General features: G+C 43.2%; 1 protein-coding gene across 1 annotated transcript in view; it reads left to right on the top strand.

Moving 5' to 3' along the window:
* CFAP299 (cilia and flagella associated protein 299) overlaps positions 1–19,484 on the top strand; it is a 47,972-nt gene that overhangs the window by 22,481 nt on the left and 6,007 nt on the right. Inside the window, exon 3 of the mRNA XM_035325756.1 lies at positions 13,974–14,024. Coding sequence (XP_035181647.1) covers positions 13,974–14,024 — 51 coding nt within the window. The remainder of the gene's footprint in view (positions 1–13,973; positions 14,025–19,484) is intronic.

The raw sequence follows: 19,484 nt of genomic DNA, 5'->3' as shown, positions 1-19,484 counted from the left end.
CCTGAGCTTGGGAGGTCCAGCATTCAGGGCTTTGTGGTGATAAACCTCGCCTGCGATAGGAGTGCATCATGACACACCGGTACTTTCAGATGCGGCATGTTGTTCTTTGCTATTGGCAAGAACCATCCCATCAGCTTCTGCCCTTCTTTTCTTGCAGTTCAACTGTGGTCTGTTTTGGCTACGAGTGGGCGTAGTGTTTGGCAGCCATACATTAGCTGGGGTTGGAATTCCCTCCCATTTTATTGTCAGGTATATACCAAGATACCATCTGTTAATCTGTAAAGACCTGTAAGCCAGTTCATGGCCAGCAAGACGTTCCCAAGTATGGGGCATGAGCCAGCATCTCCCTTCTCTGCTGTACCCCACAGATCTGAGTGTAGTTTACAGAAGAGAGCAGCTTCGACCCTTCTTACCCTGGCAAGAGTGGAGAGGGAGGGAGATGCACTTCACACCTTCTGCCATGGGCAGTCCTGTGGTGCCAGGCAGAAGATGTTCAAAGCTTCTCCTGCCTTGGGGAGCAGGTGGCAAGGCAGAGCCAAACTCCTGCTGCACCCCAGTTGGGGACCCACATGCAGGGGCTGTGGTAATCCCAGAATCCAGCCTGATGCCTCTCGCTGTTTTTTCTCCCCAGCCAGGACGTGCTCTGAGGCTGCAGTCTCAGGCTGCCTGCAAAGTGATCAATTAAGGCAGCTCGAGTTAGGAGCAGGTCATGTACAGCAGGTAGCGGGCACCTGTCCTTGATGACACCTCTTCTTGTGCATCTTCTTCCACCTTTGGGGAGCACTATGTTGAATGGATACAGGAGGAAAACAGGCTGTATTTATTTGGGTGCTTTCTTGGTGAGGGCTTGTGTATGTTTGTTTTGTTTTGGTGCTTTTTGTTTTGTTTGCCAAATAAAACAGGAGGTTGTCCTTGAATTTAAATATCCACAGTCAGCCATGTCTATGATTGCGAAGTGGTGTTTCTGCTTCAGTTGGTTCTGAAAGGGAAGCCTTTTGGTAACCCATTCCTGGTTTACGTCTGCTGGCCGCATTCATTGTGTTTGGCATGCCACTCTCCAGCTATCATAGATAATGCAAAAGCTGTCAGGTTCTCAATAGTGTTGGAAGCCTGCAAATCAGAAGCTCATTAGTGTCACTAATGATTGGGTGCTATGGATATTGACCACGAGTTAAATCCAACTCTTTTTGGGGAAAACAGGTGAAAACATCCTGAGTTTCCAAAATGTGCAGTCACCAATCTCAAAAAGGATTAGATCAGGCCCCTGATTAGCAGGGATTACCATACTGCTAGTGATTTTAGAGTGTAAAATAACTCAAGGTTGGAAAAAAAAAATCTCTTTGACATTCCATTTTTGTAAGGACGTTGTTGGCTGATAGAATAAGTTCAGTTGGCTCCCTTAGAAAAGAGATAATAATCTTAAAGAATTTGATGAGAGTAATACGTGGTTTTGTCCTTCACAAAAAGTAGATATATGGGGGGGGTTTAATTTCTTTGTCACCATACTTCATGTTTACAGACCCATCTGCTTCGTTGGTTACAACTGCTTTCTGTGTTGGTTGCCCGCTCTCTAGGTAATACTAAGCCAAATGTTGTTGATACTATGGGAAAATGAATGGCAAAGGGTGTGCAAGCAGGGAGCCCAAATCAAAATGAACCCCTGTCACTGCAGACACGTTGGATAGAGTCCTCTAGCCACACGGGGGGAAAGTGTTCCCCCAGTGTTTATCTACAACTCTTGAGTCCTTTCATTGTGTAACAGTGTTCATCATGTATGTGTCTTTATATTATGACTCATAAATAGCATGGCCTGATTTTTTTATTTATTTATTTTTTTAATTTTCAGTACCTACAACTATTGTTGCTTTTAGTAGTCTTTATGTCCCTCCCAGGGCTTCAGAAAACCAGTCACCCCTTTGAATCCAATTCATGCATGTTGCTGTCTCACAGTTAGGATGTTTCATCACAGCCTTAAACCATTTAGAGATAAAATGATGCTATTGTGCCGAGAAGAGAAGGGGCTGTGCAGAAATACAGGGGGTAAATCTTAACTGCTGCTTAGCTATACGAGACATCAGGGAGCAAGTCGCAGGTAGACACATAGGTAGAAATTAGACTACATTCAGACTTGACGTTTGCATGTGTGAGAAGAAAATTCCATCGCTGCCAACTCAGTAAATGTTTAATTTGGAGATGTATACTTCCACATCTGGCTTATACTTAAATACATCAAATATTGCCAAATATTGCTTCTTTCACTTTTAATTTCTCCCCCTTTTTCTTTTTTTTTTCAATTGAAACTTTAGTCCCTTAAGAAAGATGAAGTCTCTTAAGGGGAAAGTTTGGCTTTTTACAGCTTTGAGCAGGCTACCTTTCCTTTGAAATAGGAAATGGAAAATGCAAATTAATAAAATCTTGGAAAGGAAAGTTTTTGGTGGTTGGGAAGGGCTGTCTTGCTTTCTTTGTCCATGCAGTCATCCTATCACCCGAAAGAAGGGAAGAGTAGGAAAACCCACTCGGAAAACACAAATTGGCCACGAGCTTGTTTGGAAAGTGATTTGGGTTAAAGCTTCCACATGTAATTTGAGAGGCAGAAATGATTCATGGCTGTTTACTTGCATGAAGACAGTGTTATGATGCACAGACAGATGCATAAGGAGATCAGACCTAAACACGATAGCTCTTTGCCTCTTTCTGATTTTCTGAAAATGAAGAGAACAATCTTGCAGCACTCCTCTGTGTATTCGCTCATTCAAAGGGAGCTCTGCAGGTCACGAGATCCAATACCATATATCTTGCCTCACCAGATAGCCATGTATCTTCCCACAAGCCTCAGTTCTCTCTTAATGTGGACCAGAAATGATACTGAATTAATCTTTGTGATGCTGACAATAGATATGTTCTGCTGCTGGCTGGCTGGTTTCTATCAAGCTCTTCTAAATCGTTCTGTTGTTTGCTTAAGATCTGCCAGCCAGCGTGCCGCAAACCCGGCCACGTCTCACGCGTGGAAAACGTGCCTAGCCCTCTCAGGCTGCCTTTCGAAGCGCCCCTCCAAGGTGCCCACCAGAATGGGCTCCCTGGCATGACTGCGGTGTAATTAATAATTGTAGGAACAATAACAGCTGGTGGGTCAGGTCCCCAGTAAAGGGCATGATCAGGCATTCATTTCAGTACTTAATTAGAAAAACTCGTAAAGCATACATTTACATGCTTTTGTAAGAAAGAAAACTGACTAAGGCGCCTCGATTGGGGCTGCAATTAATACTGAATGTGTTTGCACATAAAATAGTAGGAAGCGTTTAAGTTAACTGCTATGTGTGCCATTAGTTGTATTGCTTATTGGAAAATTATGCCAGAAAGAAGAGTATATGAAGCATGGTGGGAGAGGGAGAAGAGTCAGGCAGCCCAGAAAGAAGCACAGCATTTCACAAACCCAAAGCAACATCGTGGGCCATCACAATGCAGTCAAGACAAATCTGCTTGGACTCCACAAGAACAGCTCTGGTTTGGGCTGTGGTGCCAGATCTGGTGTTGCTTGTCAGTGAAGTGCACAGGCGGAGGGAGCATTTGTTGTGACACTGCGGTGCCCCCTGGTTCTGTGAGTACTCATCTGGAAACCTGGTGCTTTCGGCTGGCTGTCCTGTAAATGTTAGCCCAAGTGCCATGCAGTGATCATGAGGCAGTGTGTGATTTTTGCCATGCATCGGTGTCTGAGAAACCACGTTTTCCTTTTAGTTAGACAAGGAAATAGCTGTGGCTGAAGTCGGTATGTCCAGATTTCTTAATGGGTGGTTGTAGGGAATAAGAAGTACTTTCTTTAGTGCTTTCTTTGCCAGCTATGCCCTAGTGAAAAGTATGGTAAAATCATTCTGCGCTGCATTAATAAATAACAGGTATTGCCTGGGCTGCTAGCTGCTGTAGGTAAAGCTGGGCACTTCTGGCTGACAAGGGTGAAGTACAGCTTGCTGATCGCTGAGCCTCACCATAAACACTGTTTCTCCCAGTGCTCAGCGGTGTGAAGCCTCAGCCCATGATAGACAGCCCATACCTGTGCCTGGCCTAGGCTTAGGAGACCTGAGGTCATTTCTTGATAGTTATCTTCCAGGAACCAGAACTAATACCAAAGGGGGGATCTGTAGAGGCATCTATTTTACAACCTTGGAAAAAGCTTGCCCTAAAACTTCCAAAACTCCACTTTGGTAAAGACCTAGTGTACTTGAAATGTTCAGGAGGGAAAAAGAGAGGGAGAAAGAAACAGGGAGAGACAACCCCTAACAAGCTCCGAATAACTCAGTCATTATTGGCTTTTGCGGCTGCGTTTTTCAAGATCTCCTGTCAGAGTTATGCCAGTAATTAAATATCTGATGAAGGATGGATATGCAACTGGATTTCCCACATCCTTGGTGAGGTCTGAGCAATCAGGGTCTTGAAATAAACATTTGGCTGAAAAATTCCTCAGTACCCTAAACCGAACCTACTTATCTCCTGTGCTGCGGCTGAGGTCTGCAAGTAATTTTATCGCGTACAAAAAAGTATTTCCAGTTAAAAGTTGTTGTTCAGTGTCACTGTGTTCTCCCTTATTTCTGGATTACCATGATGCCACATACCTGTCTTTTCTCCTGCTAGATGCCAGTTAATCTTTTTGCTTCTGCAACCATTCTTAAAAAGGAATACATATGTAAAAAGCAGCATACGCTGCCTATACCACTTGGCGTGCCACTGAATTGCAGCACTTCTTAGCTTTAAAGCTGTATCTCTCGAGGGGTATTGGGAAGGTAAAGAAACCAAATTCCTGGCCTGTAGCAGAGATTTGTGTGGATAAATATTATATTTCTCTGTGGGTCTGTTGATTTCTTTCAAAAAAATAAATAAGGGGGGGAACAATCGTTTTTTGTTTGTTTGCACTACAGAGTTCATATTTATGTCTGTGAAAATCTTTATAGGGCACACAATAGTGACTGTATTTTCAAAATATCCCTAAGGCACCGATGTTTACAGAGAGCAGATGGAAGTCTGGTTGACGAGTCCACCAGCCTTCAGGAGAAAGCTCGAGTGCTGTGCTCAGGCCTCATCCGCTTTGAGACAGGGCAGCTTGCTTTGTGCCAGCAGGGGATATTCTAAGGAGGAATAACAGGCCTCAGATGCAGAGAGCTGTGGGCATTAAAAGGAGTGTCATGTCCTTTGTGGCAAGCTTTTTTTTTTTTTTTTTTTTTTTTTTTTTTTTTCTCCCCTGTCATCCAGCACACCTCCTGTCTGTTCCTCCATGTAGGAAGTGTCTGACATCCCTGGAGGTCTTTAAAAGATGTTTAGATGTAGAGCTTAGGGATATGGTTTAGTGGAAGATTTGTTAGCATTAGGTCGGAGGCTGGACTCGGTGATCTTGGAGGTCTCTTCCAACCTAGACTATTCTGTGATTCTGTGACTTTGTTGTCCTCTTCTTTAGTTTTGTTTAAATCTCATCTCAGTCTTGGTGCTCTCTGAATTTCCTGGTGTCTCCCTGCCTCCTTTTCTCCTCTCACTCCCAGACACTTCCCAGGAGCTCTCAGAACTGGGAATTCCTCTGGGAAGCCCCATAACACCTCCTTGCATTGTGCTTTCCACGGGAACCAGGCCATCCAAGGTCAAGGCCCCCTCGTGCACTCCCTGATGCCAAGCCATGGCAGGGGTGACATGGTGTCCTTTTGGCACAGCCCTCCCTGGCTGCAGAGCTTGTGGCTTGGGTCGCGGCGGCTGCCCAGCGCAGTGCTCACAGCTTTTCTCCTTCCCTTTTATCCTGGGCTTAATGGCCAAGTGGCAGGGAGTTCCCAAGCTTTTTCCAAGTGAGCCCACTGGGGCTTGTTGAGTGCAATCTGAGTCTCCCAGCCCCAGTAAATTCTTTTGGTGCTTTTCCAGGGGCTGCAGTGTGAGAGCAATTTAAGGAAATAATGTAATGCACTGCTATAGTAAAGATACCATCCATCTGCACGTGATGACAACTTAACTGCAGGTACTGTATGGGTCCCCCAGGTTATATTTATTATGTCTCTGAAAATGACCACGAGCTAGGAAAGTGACTTAATTCCTTTCACTGATACGGCATTTTTGGAGGACATGTTTTTCCCTTCCTACAGGCCTTAAATAGGCTCTCCCCCCTCCTGCCGGCCCCCTTTCTTGATTAATGCCTGGAGACCGTGGATTTAGAATGACATTCCAGGCTGATCTAGTAACAAGGTTTGGATGTGAAAGCTGCAAGCGTCGAGCCAAGATGGAGTCCTTGCTATGCCAGAAATGCATTGTTTCAGCGCTCTGTCTGGGTAGTGCACCTGCGCCTACACACTGGAGCTGCCACTGAGGAAACCTTCCTGCAGACCTGCTTCTCATTACATCCCCAGATCAAAATGTTCTTTGTAATGACATGGTATCTGGCCAGCTCCCTCTCCTGCGCTGGTATACCCTGAGGTTTGCGGTATACTGATACCACACTCTCCAAGATGTTCAAAAGCTCGGATAAACATTTGGTAATATGGATTTATGGCCTTCTCCGCACAGGCAGATCACACATGTTGTAACCACACTGAAAATATTTCCTGAAGAACAGCAGGAGAAGGGCTGGGAGAAACATGGGCTAGCAGTTAAGGTGGGGAAGGAAAGGTAATTCTTCTGTTCTTAATGCTCCCAGGAGCTAATCAAAACTGCTCAAAACACGTATTAGAGTTAGGTAAGGAGAGACACATTCCGTTGGAAGGGAACATTCAAAAGATTTCTCACATCATACAATCCCACATCATATGATGTTGCAACATATAATCCCGATGTTTTCAGCCTGAAACTGATAGAGAAAAGTCAGAATTTTCACAAGTGATACTTCATATGGCAAACCCCCAAATGATTAATCAGACCTCTCAGGTAAGCAGACCATGTCTTGATAATGGGCAGCGAGGCAGGGATAAAGGGTGGGAGTGCTAGTTTTGATCTGTGATTTCCTGTGTGGCTTCAGACCTATGTGTTTGAGAGGAGAGGCACAGTCTGCACGTGCTGCTGCTGCATTTCTCATGGGCATTGCCTACGATGACACCATGGACGGACGGGGAAGGAGAGGCAGAGCACCATGGTGGGGGCCTTAACCATGGAAGTCCCCTCCCTCATCAGCGGGTGGGGGGACAGGGACATCCTTCAGCCGGCAGTGGGACATGGGGACACTTGGGGCTGGGACAGGGTTTGGTCGCAGTCAGCTGGGGCTGCTGCTGCTCTGGGCTGCAATTTGCCAGGGCGCCTGCAGTTTCCCCTGAGAGCCCTTGCGTGTGTTCAGTGGGTGGGTGTTGGTAGGATTCTGTCTGTAATTGTGCGGTGATTTTCCACTATGCTCGCATTTGCATTTAAATATGGATACGTGCCTGGAAAGGCGTGCACGTCAAGAGAAGCGTGTGGCAGTGGTTATTGTAAAATGAAAGTTTTACAGAAGAAAAAAGTGAAGCATAGTATGGATTACATTGTGCTCTGTACTTGTGAAATTCTGTCTTGAAGAGGACTGGTAAAAATTCTTAAAACACGTGTAAGAGGCAGGAGTTGAGGTAGCATATAGCTCTGCTTGAGTGCATAGGAACCTGAATGTATTGTTAAATTCCAGTTGAGAGTAACCCTTTTTCTTGCTGTTGGACATGACAATATTCTGTTCTATATACAGCACAAACATAATTCCACTACTCTAAAATATTCAACTCCATGGAGCAGATGTGGAAAAACAGTGATTACATCAGTTATAAATCATAATATTTGAGAATCTAGCTCAAAACATTAAGGAGGGGAACAACTTATCTATCCTTTTTAATTTTAAACTGCTAGAAGGTAATTAATCTGCTATAAATCAATTTTTTCCACTGTAAAACCATTGTACTATTGCGATGTTTTGGGGAACAATCTTTTTTTTTTCCATGTGTACACCCCACATATACTGTCTTCAAAGAGAGATGTTCCTTGAAAAGTTTTTTTTTTTGTTTTTTTTTTTTTTTAAATAATTCATTTGCCAAGTTTTGGTCTCTCTCTTTTGTCTATCACAATTTGTAACGTAGCTGTCTGTTCTGCTTGGCAGGAGAATGCAACATCATTGTAAGCTTTTGGCTATTCCCCTTGTCGCTTAATCCCCTTTTATGTTGGATGACAGTTTTTGTGTTCTCTTGCAGTCTTACAAATGTCATTACCTACCCGTTAGGTAAAATCCAAATAATCTTACTGTAGCTCTCAAGGAACTTTATGAACATGTTCTTTTGCAAAGTACAGAAAAGACTTTGCTGTGTCTGTTTTTATATTGTAGAACAAACTACAAATACTTGCACAAGACTTCTTGCATTGCTTCCACATGAGAGAGAACTTCCCAGATTTGAAAAAGGCCATTTTGAATATTCTTTTATAAAGGAAGAAAAATGCTTTGGTAAAAAAGGCAAAGAGGAGGGTTTTATGCATGTTATGTGCAGACTTGTAAGCAGCATTTGAGGCTGCTCTCACTGGAGCTTTGTCCTCGACCTGACTAAGACCAAGGCTGTTTCATTTTTGATTTTCTTTCTCTTAGAATTGCAGTCTTTTTGAAACGTGAAAGCATCTTGGTCTTGGAGGACTCACAGGAGCTGGGATTCACTCCTGTTCTCTGAATCATGCAAAACCAATCCACTCTGTTCTTTAGAGTGTTTCTTAAAAAATGGAAAAGTGATAAACATGGGACAAAAATTAAAAATATCAATCTTTTTGTATTATCAAACGGATGAGGGAACAGAGCCAGTCTCCAGGAAATATTCATCTACACTTCAGGCTTAACATGACATTTCCTTCTCCTTATTGCTATGTTAATGTTTTCCTCGGTGATTAGGATATCTTTCTTGCCACATTTGGGCAAGCTCAAACCATTGGCTTGATGCTCCTCATTTACAATGCTTTCATTTTGAAGTAACACCAAAAATGATGTCTTTTGACCTGTGAAAATCATCCATATGTTACTGGGGAACTGGGATCATTTTTTTTTTATTATTTTATTTTTTCCCTATCTCTGGTTTTTGATCGTTGCACTTATATATAAATTCTGTCAAGTCTGTTTTCCTAACAGTGCTGCTGTTTGACACAGACCAGTGTCTCAGCTAGATGCCTCAGAGCCAATTTGCCATTGCTGTATCATTAATGAAATTTTCAGATTTTATTTCCCATATCGGTTAAATTTTTGTTTTGTTTTGTTGTTGTTGTTTGTTTTTTGTTTGTTTGTTTGTTTGTTTTTTTCATGAGCATTAGTTGCTATCTATGATGATAATTGCCATTTTATTTTTCAACAAATATGTTTAAAGTTTTGTGTTTCAGGAAACTGTAAGCATCAGCAGTATGCAAGAGACTGTAGGGAAAGAACTCTCCATCATCTTTTGAAGTTGTGTCAGACCTTAACGAGGAGCTGTGCAGCACAGCAGCCCTGGGAGAAGATGTCCCCTTGCTTCCAGGGGGATCAGGTTTACAGCCTCAGTATGAGCCAACTTGATGCTATCAGACAGAGTAGGTTTTTGAAGCAAATTGCTTCAAACTGAAGCAAAACTGGAAACTGAAACTGATTTTTTTTTTTTTGTTATTACTTGTGATTATCTTCTGATGTCTTATTCTAGGGTGAATATCTCCTGTAAAAGATACGATTTTACAGAGTTCCAAGCTGATGCTCTGTCAGAAAGTTAGTGAACAATTTTAAAAGTCAACACAGTCACATAGCAATGACCAATTGAAGCTGTGTAGGATTTCGGGCATCTTAGCCATCTAGTGCCACTGTTCTTTTTGTATTGAATGATTTTTGTAGTTTCAGATTTTCAGTATTATGATACCCTCAATCCTATGTATTTGTACATTTTGATGGACACATGCAAAAAGAGTCAAGCACACCCCTTCTGTGCTCTGTTAGTAGAAAGATAAGCGGTTCGTGAATATAAGCAAGAAAAACATTGCTTCTAAGTTGTAGCTTTCCGATGAGGTTGTTGTGGTTCTTCTTTATCTGTAGTATAGCAGTAATATCCTCTCTACATCTGCATATTGAAGGTGAGCAAGGAGAGTGATTCTCACTGCTTTAGCTTGTTCAGTAGGCCTGTTCTTTAAGGAGCTGAGGATTATGCAGTCTTTGAAACTACCTTGTTAGGCATACACCTTCTGGGTATCTGATCCCTCAAACCTTACAGAAATGTGTAACATTCATGCTGTCAGGTGTTTATCTAAGATGTCGTTTTTGGAACAGATGTGAAAAGTATAGCCTCAGTAGTCAAAAGTATTGGTTTTATCCTGTTGGGAGTATGTGCTCTCATTCTTTGTAAGGGCTTGTACTTTTTTTGTTCGCTTCCTATGATTCAAATAACCTCAGGTGGTTTCCAGCTAATATGAGTAACAGTTACCAAGGCCAGCTCACTCACTCCGTGGTTCTTTTTATTGTCTCCCTCCCTCCATCACATCAGATCCGTGATCTGTCCCCTCACCTGCAAGACCCAGCAGATGCTTTCAGACTGCTTGCCCTGTTTATTCACGTACCCGGCAGCCTTCAAACACATGAAGTTTTCCTGCAGCTTGAGTCTCTTTTTCCTTCTTCTCTCTCTGCCTATTGGAACACGTACACTCTCTTCCAATTCATACAGCCTCATCCTGGAATAGTTTTTCCGACCCAAGCATATGCACAGCTTGCAGTGTGCTGTGTAGTCCCATTGTATTCAATGTGTTTAATGTAGTTTTGGGAACTGGGGCCTACATCCTTTTTATCCCTCCAGATTTCAAAGAGGTTCTGGTTATAGACTGTTTCTCATTTTAATGTGACAGTAGATGACAGCATTTGACTATCTAGTTCTACATGTGTGTCTCATGTGCTTGGGCTTTGCAGTCAGTTTACAAGCTATGGCTCTATTGTGGAGAAGAGATAAGAAATGTGAATACTCTGTATGCCATTCTGCTTTATTCATATCACAGCTCTGCCGTCTTGTTTGCACTGAAATATAAAGGTTGCCTGCCTGATCTGCCTGATGACCTGTCATCTCTTTGCTCTGTTGCTAAACATACATTTAAATTAATTGTGTCAGACTCTCAGATCAATAGTGTTTTGAAAACATTAAAAAAAAAATCTGTTCTCAATCATTAAGCTGATTTGAGCCACTCAAACTATATGTTGATGTGCATCACACCAATAGTGGAAATGTGTTTAGTAATGAGTTTTATCAAGTCTTTAGTAGCAAAGAAACCAGACAGTGCCTTTTCCTGTACCAAACATTCAACTGTAAGAAACTTACAGATCATACAAAGGCTGGTGTTGGCAAGAGTGAGGTGCCTGAAGTTAAACCTTATTTTTTAGGTAACTAAATAAGTAGTGCTTTTTTTAAAAAAAATGTTTTTACATTACTAGCCATTAGAAACTGTTCCCAGATTTAGCAGCACCCTGGGTGCTTTTGTCCAACTGAATCCTGGCAAAACTCATCACTTAACTAGTATTGGCGAGCTGGAAACTGCAAAACCCATGTCCCAGCAATCAGCAGCAATTTTTGCATCCTGAAGCCACGGTTTGTAATCCAGACCTTTTCTCAGGCTGTGTTTCATAACAGCCCTTTGGATCTAGTCAGCTTAGGAGTGACTCTCCCAAAGAGCTTTTTCCTCAAGGCAGGTTTGCCCTTTCCTGAAAAGCTGGCATTTTTGCCACTCTTTATGATTGAAATTAGTGATGCGTTCTAAGCTCTCCTGTTCCTGCGTGTTTAAAAGCTGAGGTCACTGGGATGCAGATAAAGTCCTGAGGGTATGGCAGAAAGGTGGAAGGGGGTGCAGAAGGCAATTGTAGAGCAATATTTTGAAAAGGTGCCTAAAGAGTAAAGAACTGTATTTGGAACATGTGTGTAGTTGTCCAAGTTTGGAGGATATGAGACTTGTTATGCAGCACCTTGCAGAAAGCAGCAGCACAGCCGGTGCCCCACCTCACAGGTGCCCAAACTGCCCCCAGCGATATCAGTCTTCTGGACTGAGGTGCGAGGGGAACCAAGCTCTCCCTGAGGGCTGGGATCTTGAGCGTGCTGTTGTCCAGTGTTGGCAGCGAAGGTGCATATGGATGTCACCAGGTCACTTGGAAACTGCAGCTTCATTCAGCAGTTGGGTTGCTCTGAGGTTTCCCTTGGTCCCCGGGCCATTGGGATTTCAAAGGGTTTGCATTAGTGAGGCCTGGGAAGGAGGAAAGAATGCTTCCCAAGCCTTGAAGGTTGGCTGTCTCCCCTGGCTTTACCTCACACTACTAAACTAAAATACTAGGGGGGTCGAAAAAGCATTGATTTTTCATAAGAGTATTATTTTTCATCAGTTCGGCTGATAATTAGAAGTTTTAGCACATGGTTTTATAGATGAATTCTTTCTGGACTCAACTCTTTGCCTAAGGAGATTACAGTTGGAAAGGAAGAAGACCCTTTGAAAGAAACCACAGGAAGAAAGAGATACATGCATATATTAAGCATGCTTTGAATACATGCCTTTTGAAAAATCCATCATTTCAACTCAGACGCTTAATCAAACTTTGATCAAGAAGGTAATTTATGGTTGTTAAACCTGCTTCCTTCAAAAGGGAAAACGTTGGAGTAGCTGGCCCAGCTCCACAAATGCATGTATCTGAATCGATATGCAATAATAATTTGACATTTACTTCTCTAACTTGGTATAGAGAAGTATCTCTTTACTTCTCTAAGTTGGTATTTATTTCATCCAGATGTTCCTGCTCATCTTGGCTTATCATGACTCTGATTCTACAAAGCACTTAAGTATTGTTTTCAGTGCAACTTGGGCATACATCTAAAGGTGCTGTTTTTAGAAGTGTTACTGAGGAAGATAGGTGCCATGGGGGATTTTCAAAACCCCATGGAAGCTCCCTGCGGTGCACACCACCTACTACAAGAAACAATCAGGCAAGAAACTGTCAGGCTTTGGAAATCTGTCTTAGCATTTACCTGCATCTTTGGCACCTGAGGAAACTAGCTGAATGACGGAACAAGGCTTCAGTTGTTCATCATACTCCGGATTTTCGTTAAGGGAAGATGAAGGCTTGTAAGTGAACCTATATGACAATCAGACAAATGTTCAACTGTGAAACATTCATCATTTCTATGTCAGCCTTAGAAATTCACCTCAGATAATTAGTCCAAACCTTTCCCTTAGACTTGATTATTTGCTGAGAAAGGTTGTTATCACTTCTGCCATCTCACTGCTGGTAATTAGGTACTCCTGTGTCTACTGTGGTGAGGAACTGGATTCACTAAGTCCATAGTGAATGAACTTGAACTCCCCTGTTCTCCAGAGCCACCTTCAGAATCTCAGCTGGCTGCAGCACGTGGTGTGGAAGTGGGACAGAGTGACCCATGCGTGCATGTTTTGCATACGTTGTTTTTTTGTGTTCTGTTTAACACTAAGGCCTGTCTATGAGGGAAACTTTTATGACAGATATTCTTATATGGTGGTGGTTGGCGGCTTTTTTGCTCCCATCTCAAAATGTTTTGAAAAGGCACATTAGGGGAAAAAAAAAAAAAAAAAAGGAAAAAAAAAAACTTTCCTGGGTGGCTGACTTTAATGCAATCACTGTTACTGGTACACAGGAGAACAAGGACTTGGGTTTTGTATGTTGATCTGTCAGTTATGTGCAACTTCCAACAGGCCTTCAGTGATTATTAATTGCATAATATGTATAAGCTATTCATCCTGTTGTTCTTTCAACAATTACATGCCTCTTTTTTATCTTCTTCGTTGTAGCTTTGTAGCTTCAAGATAAAACTTTTTCTTTTCTTTGGCCATAAATCCTAATGTGTTGGGTGGTTTTATTCTTTTAAAGATGGAGAGAACTAATAAGATAATAAATTCTGAGTGATTACTGCACAGCTTCTGGATCTGACAGTAGTTTCATCATTTCTTGGGATAGAGCCTATAACCCTGAGGACTTGAATTTCTTCTCCTTTTATTGCTTTTATTTCTTTTCTTTTTCTTAGCCTTCATCCTGAAATGCAAAATCCATACACAGCTGAAGTTCAAACAATATTGTGAGTACTGAGCAGATTTCTTGTAAAACATCTTGGCTACCAGGAATATTTTGAAGTGCTCCAATGCTGGGGATGTCTGCTAACATCCACTGAAAGCAATAGCACCAGGATCTACGCCTTGTAGCATGATGCCAGTGACAGCGAGCCAGAGTGTGTTACAGAAAGGATGACCCAAGTGCAGCTCAGGCACCAGGCATGCTTCAGTTTGGACCATCGTGCCCTGCAGCCACCTGAGACTTCCTTCCAGCACTGAAGGCTGCTTACTATAAGCTGAGCAGGCTGAGGGCTACAGCCTCACTGAAGGCTGCTTGCTGGAGGTGGGGTGTTGCATATCTGGGACACAGAGGTGGAAAAAGCCCCCCATTGTCAGTGGTAAAGAAAAGGATGCCAGCCTTGCAAGCCTCTGCTTGGACTTGGGAGACTCAGGACTCTCAGAATTGGGAATGAGTTTAAGAGATGGAGCTACACAGCTAATGGGTTCCCATGCAGCTCATGTTTTCTGTCCGAGGAAAGTCTCATTTTGTTATGTTACCCATTTGCACAGAAAAATATAGCAGTATACAGCCTGGGAGAATCACTTCTGTAAACTCCAGCATATGGCAGCAGTCCAGTGTCTGGAGGTATGTTATAGATACATGCAGGAACAGTTGTCAGTGGAAGTTCTGCCAGAGTTTGAGGAAACTGTTTCCGAGTTCTGAAACAGCGTCTGAATTACATGGGTCATCCCAGAAAGGCAGTGACAAAGTCTCTGGGTTATTTTCATGATTTTTAAAATGTAGGTAGTGATCTCTCTTGTTTAATCTCCTACTTCTACTTGTTAGTCCAAACTCAACAAAGGAAAGGAAATCTTTTACACTCAAAAGTACATTTAGGCAACCATATGCTCTGTCTTATCAATGATGAATTGTTAAAATCCCTGTTTCTTGTCCTGGAAGCAAACATAGTGTCCTTGTGTTCCATGCTGAATATAGAAACATTTATTCACACTTGTTACCAGAAAGAACAGTTTTGCCCAGAGATGAGGAGAGTTTGGGAAGAATTTGGAAATGAAAAGTTCATGTACCAGTCAGGATTTTGGTGACTTTAATGACATCCTTCTGAGGGAGTAAACCTGATGCATGCAAACAGATTATAAGGACTGAAATTTATCAGACTTTTAGGTTTGATAGAAGGTGAAGTGCAATGGCTTGTGGCATAATAGGATGACAAGATAGAGTGGGCAGGTTGCAAGATAGCAGAGATGCACAGTATTATCATCTGGATCCCATTGCTGTATGTAGGATACTCATGGCGGGGGGATGCATTTGTAGATAGAGTAGATGTATCATGTGCTCCATCCGTGTTACACATATTTGAAATCATCTTTGATTCCTAGATAATTCATGACCAGATGAAAACTTATCTGATGCGCAGGCTTTGTGCAGCAAAGTGTTCAGCATTTGTGTCTGTGAGTGTGTGCACGTGTGTGAAACAGAAGACGAAAATGTAACTGTCTTAGATGCTGGTAGACAGACTAACAAGATGGACTGTGCAGCAGCTGCTGAGGAGCATAGGCAGAAGAGGTATGTACTGGCTATAGCTGAGAACATAATAGCTGTGTTCTTCAATATAAAATGACTATTTCATATGAATATTAGAGGTTCTTCTTATTCTGTCAAGAAAAAGGCTGAAAATTTGGATTGCAGGATGATAGCATCTTTTGGATGTGGAATTCTAACTATTTTGTGTAACAGAATTGCTTTCCAAGTCCTCTTTATGTTGCTGCTCTTCTGACTGAGAAACATACCAAGCCACGATAAGCTCTAAATGCACCCTTATTTAGCACTTTGATAAGAGCTGCGCTCAGGAGGAAAGCATCTGACATAAAGTGTCCAAAGTCAGGCAAAAGGATTGGTCTCCTGCCTGCTGCATTCCCCCTCTTGGCTATTGCAGGAATCATGTATGGCCTTGGCATACGTGATAATGTGCCATCTTAGTTGAGTTGTTTTGCCAGTCAAAAGTTTTTGAAAGGCCTTTCTCCCTCTTTCCTTCCTCCTCAAAAGTGTCTGCCTTTTTTTTTGTAGGGAAGTGGATTTAGCCTGCTTGTTGCAGAATTGTCTCATACAGGGCTGTATGAGTTGTTTCAAGTCAAGAAAACTCATGACTTTGGAGGGGTTTCTGTTCTAGAATCCTTTTGCCCAATGTTTTTGTGAGCTCTTTACCTGCCAGTCTCTAATGGCGCAGCTTTGAATTGCCTCTTCCTATGCAACTCTGAACTGCATCCAGCATAACTCATAGGATCAAGATTTGTATCATGCTCTAGTCCAGCCGGGGTGTATGTTTCCAGGGCAAAGCAGTTTTATAGTTCAGTGAATCTTGCCAACGGTGTACACCTCTTAGTATCCACCTTGCATTTATCTCCATCTCCCTTCAGTCCATTGCTCTTCATGGTATGCCCATCAGCTCATCAGAGACAACCGACAGGCTGCTGAACAGGCAGTTCTTGCAGATCGGGTCAGTGGAAGCTGCAGGTGCTCATTGTTTTGCAGATCACACTCCTTCCCCCCCCCCCCCCCCCCCCCTCCCCCCATATGCAGGGAGAATTGAGCAGTTTTAGGGGCAGATCTAATATGGGAGGTGGAGCAGCCAGATGGCTTATCAGGAGGAGCAGGTAGGATCTAGGGGTTACCAGGGACAAGAGGAGCTCTGAAGCCTTGTGATCTCAAAGCTGCTCCAGCATACTGCTGACAGCGTTGAATGAAAGCAGCCCTAAAGCCTGTCTCTGTGCCCCATGGAAATCTCCTCGTAGTCACTGTGCATAGTGTTCATCATCGCCCATGTGGCAGGGTCTCCTGTGCAGAGTGCTTGGCTGGCTGCATGTCCTCACAGCACTGGTTTCATGGTGTCAAGATCAGGAAAGAAATGTTTTTTAAGCCATGCAGTAAAAAAGGAGAGTCAGGCTCTGTGAGACATTTTCAAACTTTTGCTATTCATAAGCTTCCTTGCTGTGGAGTAGATGTGATCCCAGTGTGCTGGCTCTTGCCCTGTGCTGGTTGAACATGCCAGGTGAGCTGCTGACCCCTGCTGAGTGTGATTGCAGGGTTTCTGCTGCTGCCTGGGAGAGGCTGGAAGGTGAGGCCATGTTTGGGACCTGTAGGGAGAAGGTGCTGGCACTGGCCGCAGAGCGCTGCTGCAGGAGCTGTCCAGAAGCTGCACTTCTGCTAGGTCAGTGCTGGCTGGCGCGGTGCTCACCCCTGGAACCAAGATATCTGCTGCCCCCCATGCTGATGTGGCTGTCTGCCAAGGTTGGTAATGAGATGCAGAGAACTGCCCGGCTAAAGGCAAGGCCAAAAGGATTCTTTCTGGCATGGCTGTTCTGAGCAGGGAAGCCTGTCACAGATTAGAGGCAGAGGACCCCACTACCCTGTGCCAGTAGCATAAACAGGACTTGTAAGATGGTATCTGCTGTGGTGACCACTGCTTTGTAACTGCAGGCACAGCAGGAACTGTTGTGCTTTTCCACTGCCTACAGGAAACCTAGGCATGAACAGGTCCTACGGACCAGATGTTCATTTCTCCAATTGTATACAAGAGTTCATCGGAGTAACTCCTGATGTACAACCAGTTTGGAAGATTGGCCGTGTGAGTTTAGCTAAGTGTTAGCAGGTTTTAATCCAATACTGACAATATAGCATGTCAGCAGGAAAAGAAACCACCAAAACTGCCTGCTGTGCACAGTAGCTGTGGACAAATCAAACTGCCTCAGTTTCCCAAAGTACTGTAACAATCTCAGCCTACCTCAGCAATTGTTTGGTAAATGCAATTATTTCAATCCAAGCTGCTTTGAGATGAAAAGGGAAAGCAATACTGGGCATTGTAAAATTTCTTAGGTGGAAAAAGTAGCTTGTTTTTGTGTAACCAGAGGTCTGTGACATGCATCTTACTACAAAACCATGGTTGGCATGGAGTCAGGCATGTGTGCTGTATTACACAGTGTCATGTCCCACTGAGGCATTGACCTTGTTCACACCAGAAAGCTCTGGAAGGACTGACAGGCCAAAATCCCATCCAAGTGTGTTGCTACTTTGTCGTGTTTGGCACCATGCAGGATGCCAGTTTTCAGCCTTACTGGGAAGATTAGCAAGGCACTCCTTCTGGAGGGCAGAAAGGAGAAGGATGTCAGGGTAAAGGAGTTGCTGCCTTGTTTTATTTCCATTTTTGCTCTTCTTTGTTGTCCTGCATCCCCCTATCACCCTTGTCTGCAGCCTTCTGCTGCTGCCCAACTACAGAGAGCTGGTCTGTAAATTACCGGGAGGGGGTCTGGAGCCAGATAGTTTGCATCGCAAATTCGTAGAACCACAAACTGAAAAAAGCTGTTGAGCCATCATTGTTTATAATTAGTTTTTGACTGAAGTCCCAGTCTGCTATAGGGAATGGTTTTATCTTAGTGTATGTGTGGGTGGGAAGAGAAAAGTAGAGAACTGAATCAAGGAACCAATCCTTATCCTGAGGGGAAGAAAGAGCTGGGTAGTATAACTTAACCCCATGGGATCAAAGGTGGGCCAACACAGACATAAACACCTTTGCACTATGTTCTTGCTCCCTGATTTTGCTGATTTAAATAGTAAATACTAAGCTGGAACAACAAAGCACTTACCCTGGAGATACACACCTTCTTTTCTTTTGGTCAGACGGTGATTGGCAACCCTCGGTCTGTTCTGTGTCTAAACCCCTCTCCGGTCTGTCCAGGCCTGATGCACCAAGCATTGCACTTCCACCCCTAGAATAAGGCTATTGAAGTCCTTTCTCCATCACAGCTGGTTTCCCACTACAGACTAAGGGGAGAAAAATGGGACCTTTTGTTGCCTGGGATCTGGCTGTAGGAAAACAGTTGGGCAGCTCCCTGAATGTGAGCAGCCACAAGACTCCCACCAAAGCATCCCATCTCCTGGCTAGGCTGGCAGCTGGGGATCTTCACTGCTCTGCCTTCAGCACACATGTCCCAGGGAAAAAACTCTGCTGTTTGCTGTGCCCTGGCTCCCCCAGCCACTGATGAGCTGTAATAAAACCTTCCTTACATCTCGCAAGAATGTCAAGTGGTTTAATGCATATTTACAGAACGACCCAGAGATTTTTGGATGAAAGACATCGTGTAAGCACCATGTGGTTTGATGTGCAGCTATCTTGGTACCCGAAGGATAACTTTAAGGATACAAAAACCTGTATTCATATTCTTGTGTTTTGGGAGGACATTTGCCTGTCTGCAGGATGAAAATCTGCTCAGACCAGAAATTAGCTGATGAATGAAAAAAAAAAAAAAAAAAAAAAAAAAAGCTTGAATATTTTTCTGTATTCCCAAACAGTGTGCTACTTGTTTTATACCGCTGCACCAACAAAGTCATTGTTAAAAAAAAAAAAAAAAAGAAAAAAAAAAAAGATGCATTCTTCTTGCAGCTGGACTGTGGGCACTGTTAAGTCTTT

Source organism: Oxyura jamaicensis, chromosome 4, assembly GCF_011077185.1.
Source record: "Oxyura jamaicensis isolate SHBP4307 breed ruddy duck chromosome 4, BPBGC_Ojam_1.0, whole genome shotgun sequence".
NCBI lineage: Eukaryota > Metazoa > Chordata > Aves > Anseriformes > Anatidae > Oxyura > Oxyura jamaicensis.
The sequence above is the reverse complement of the archived record's forward strand: the minus strand, read 5'-3'. Positions and strand labels throughout refer to the sequence as shown.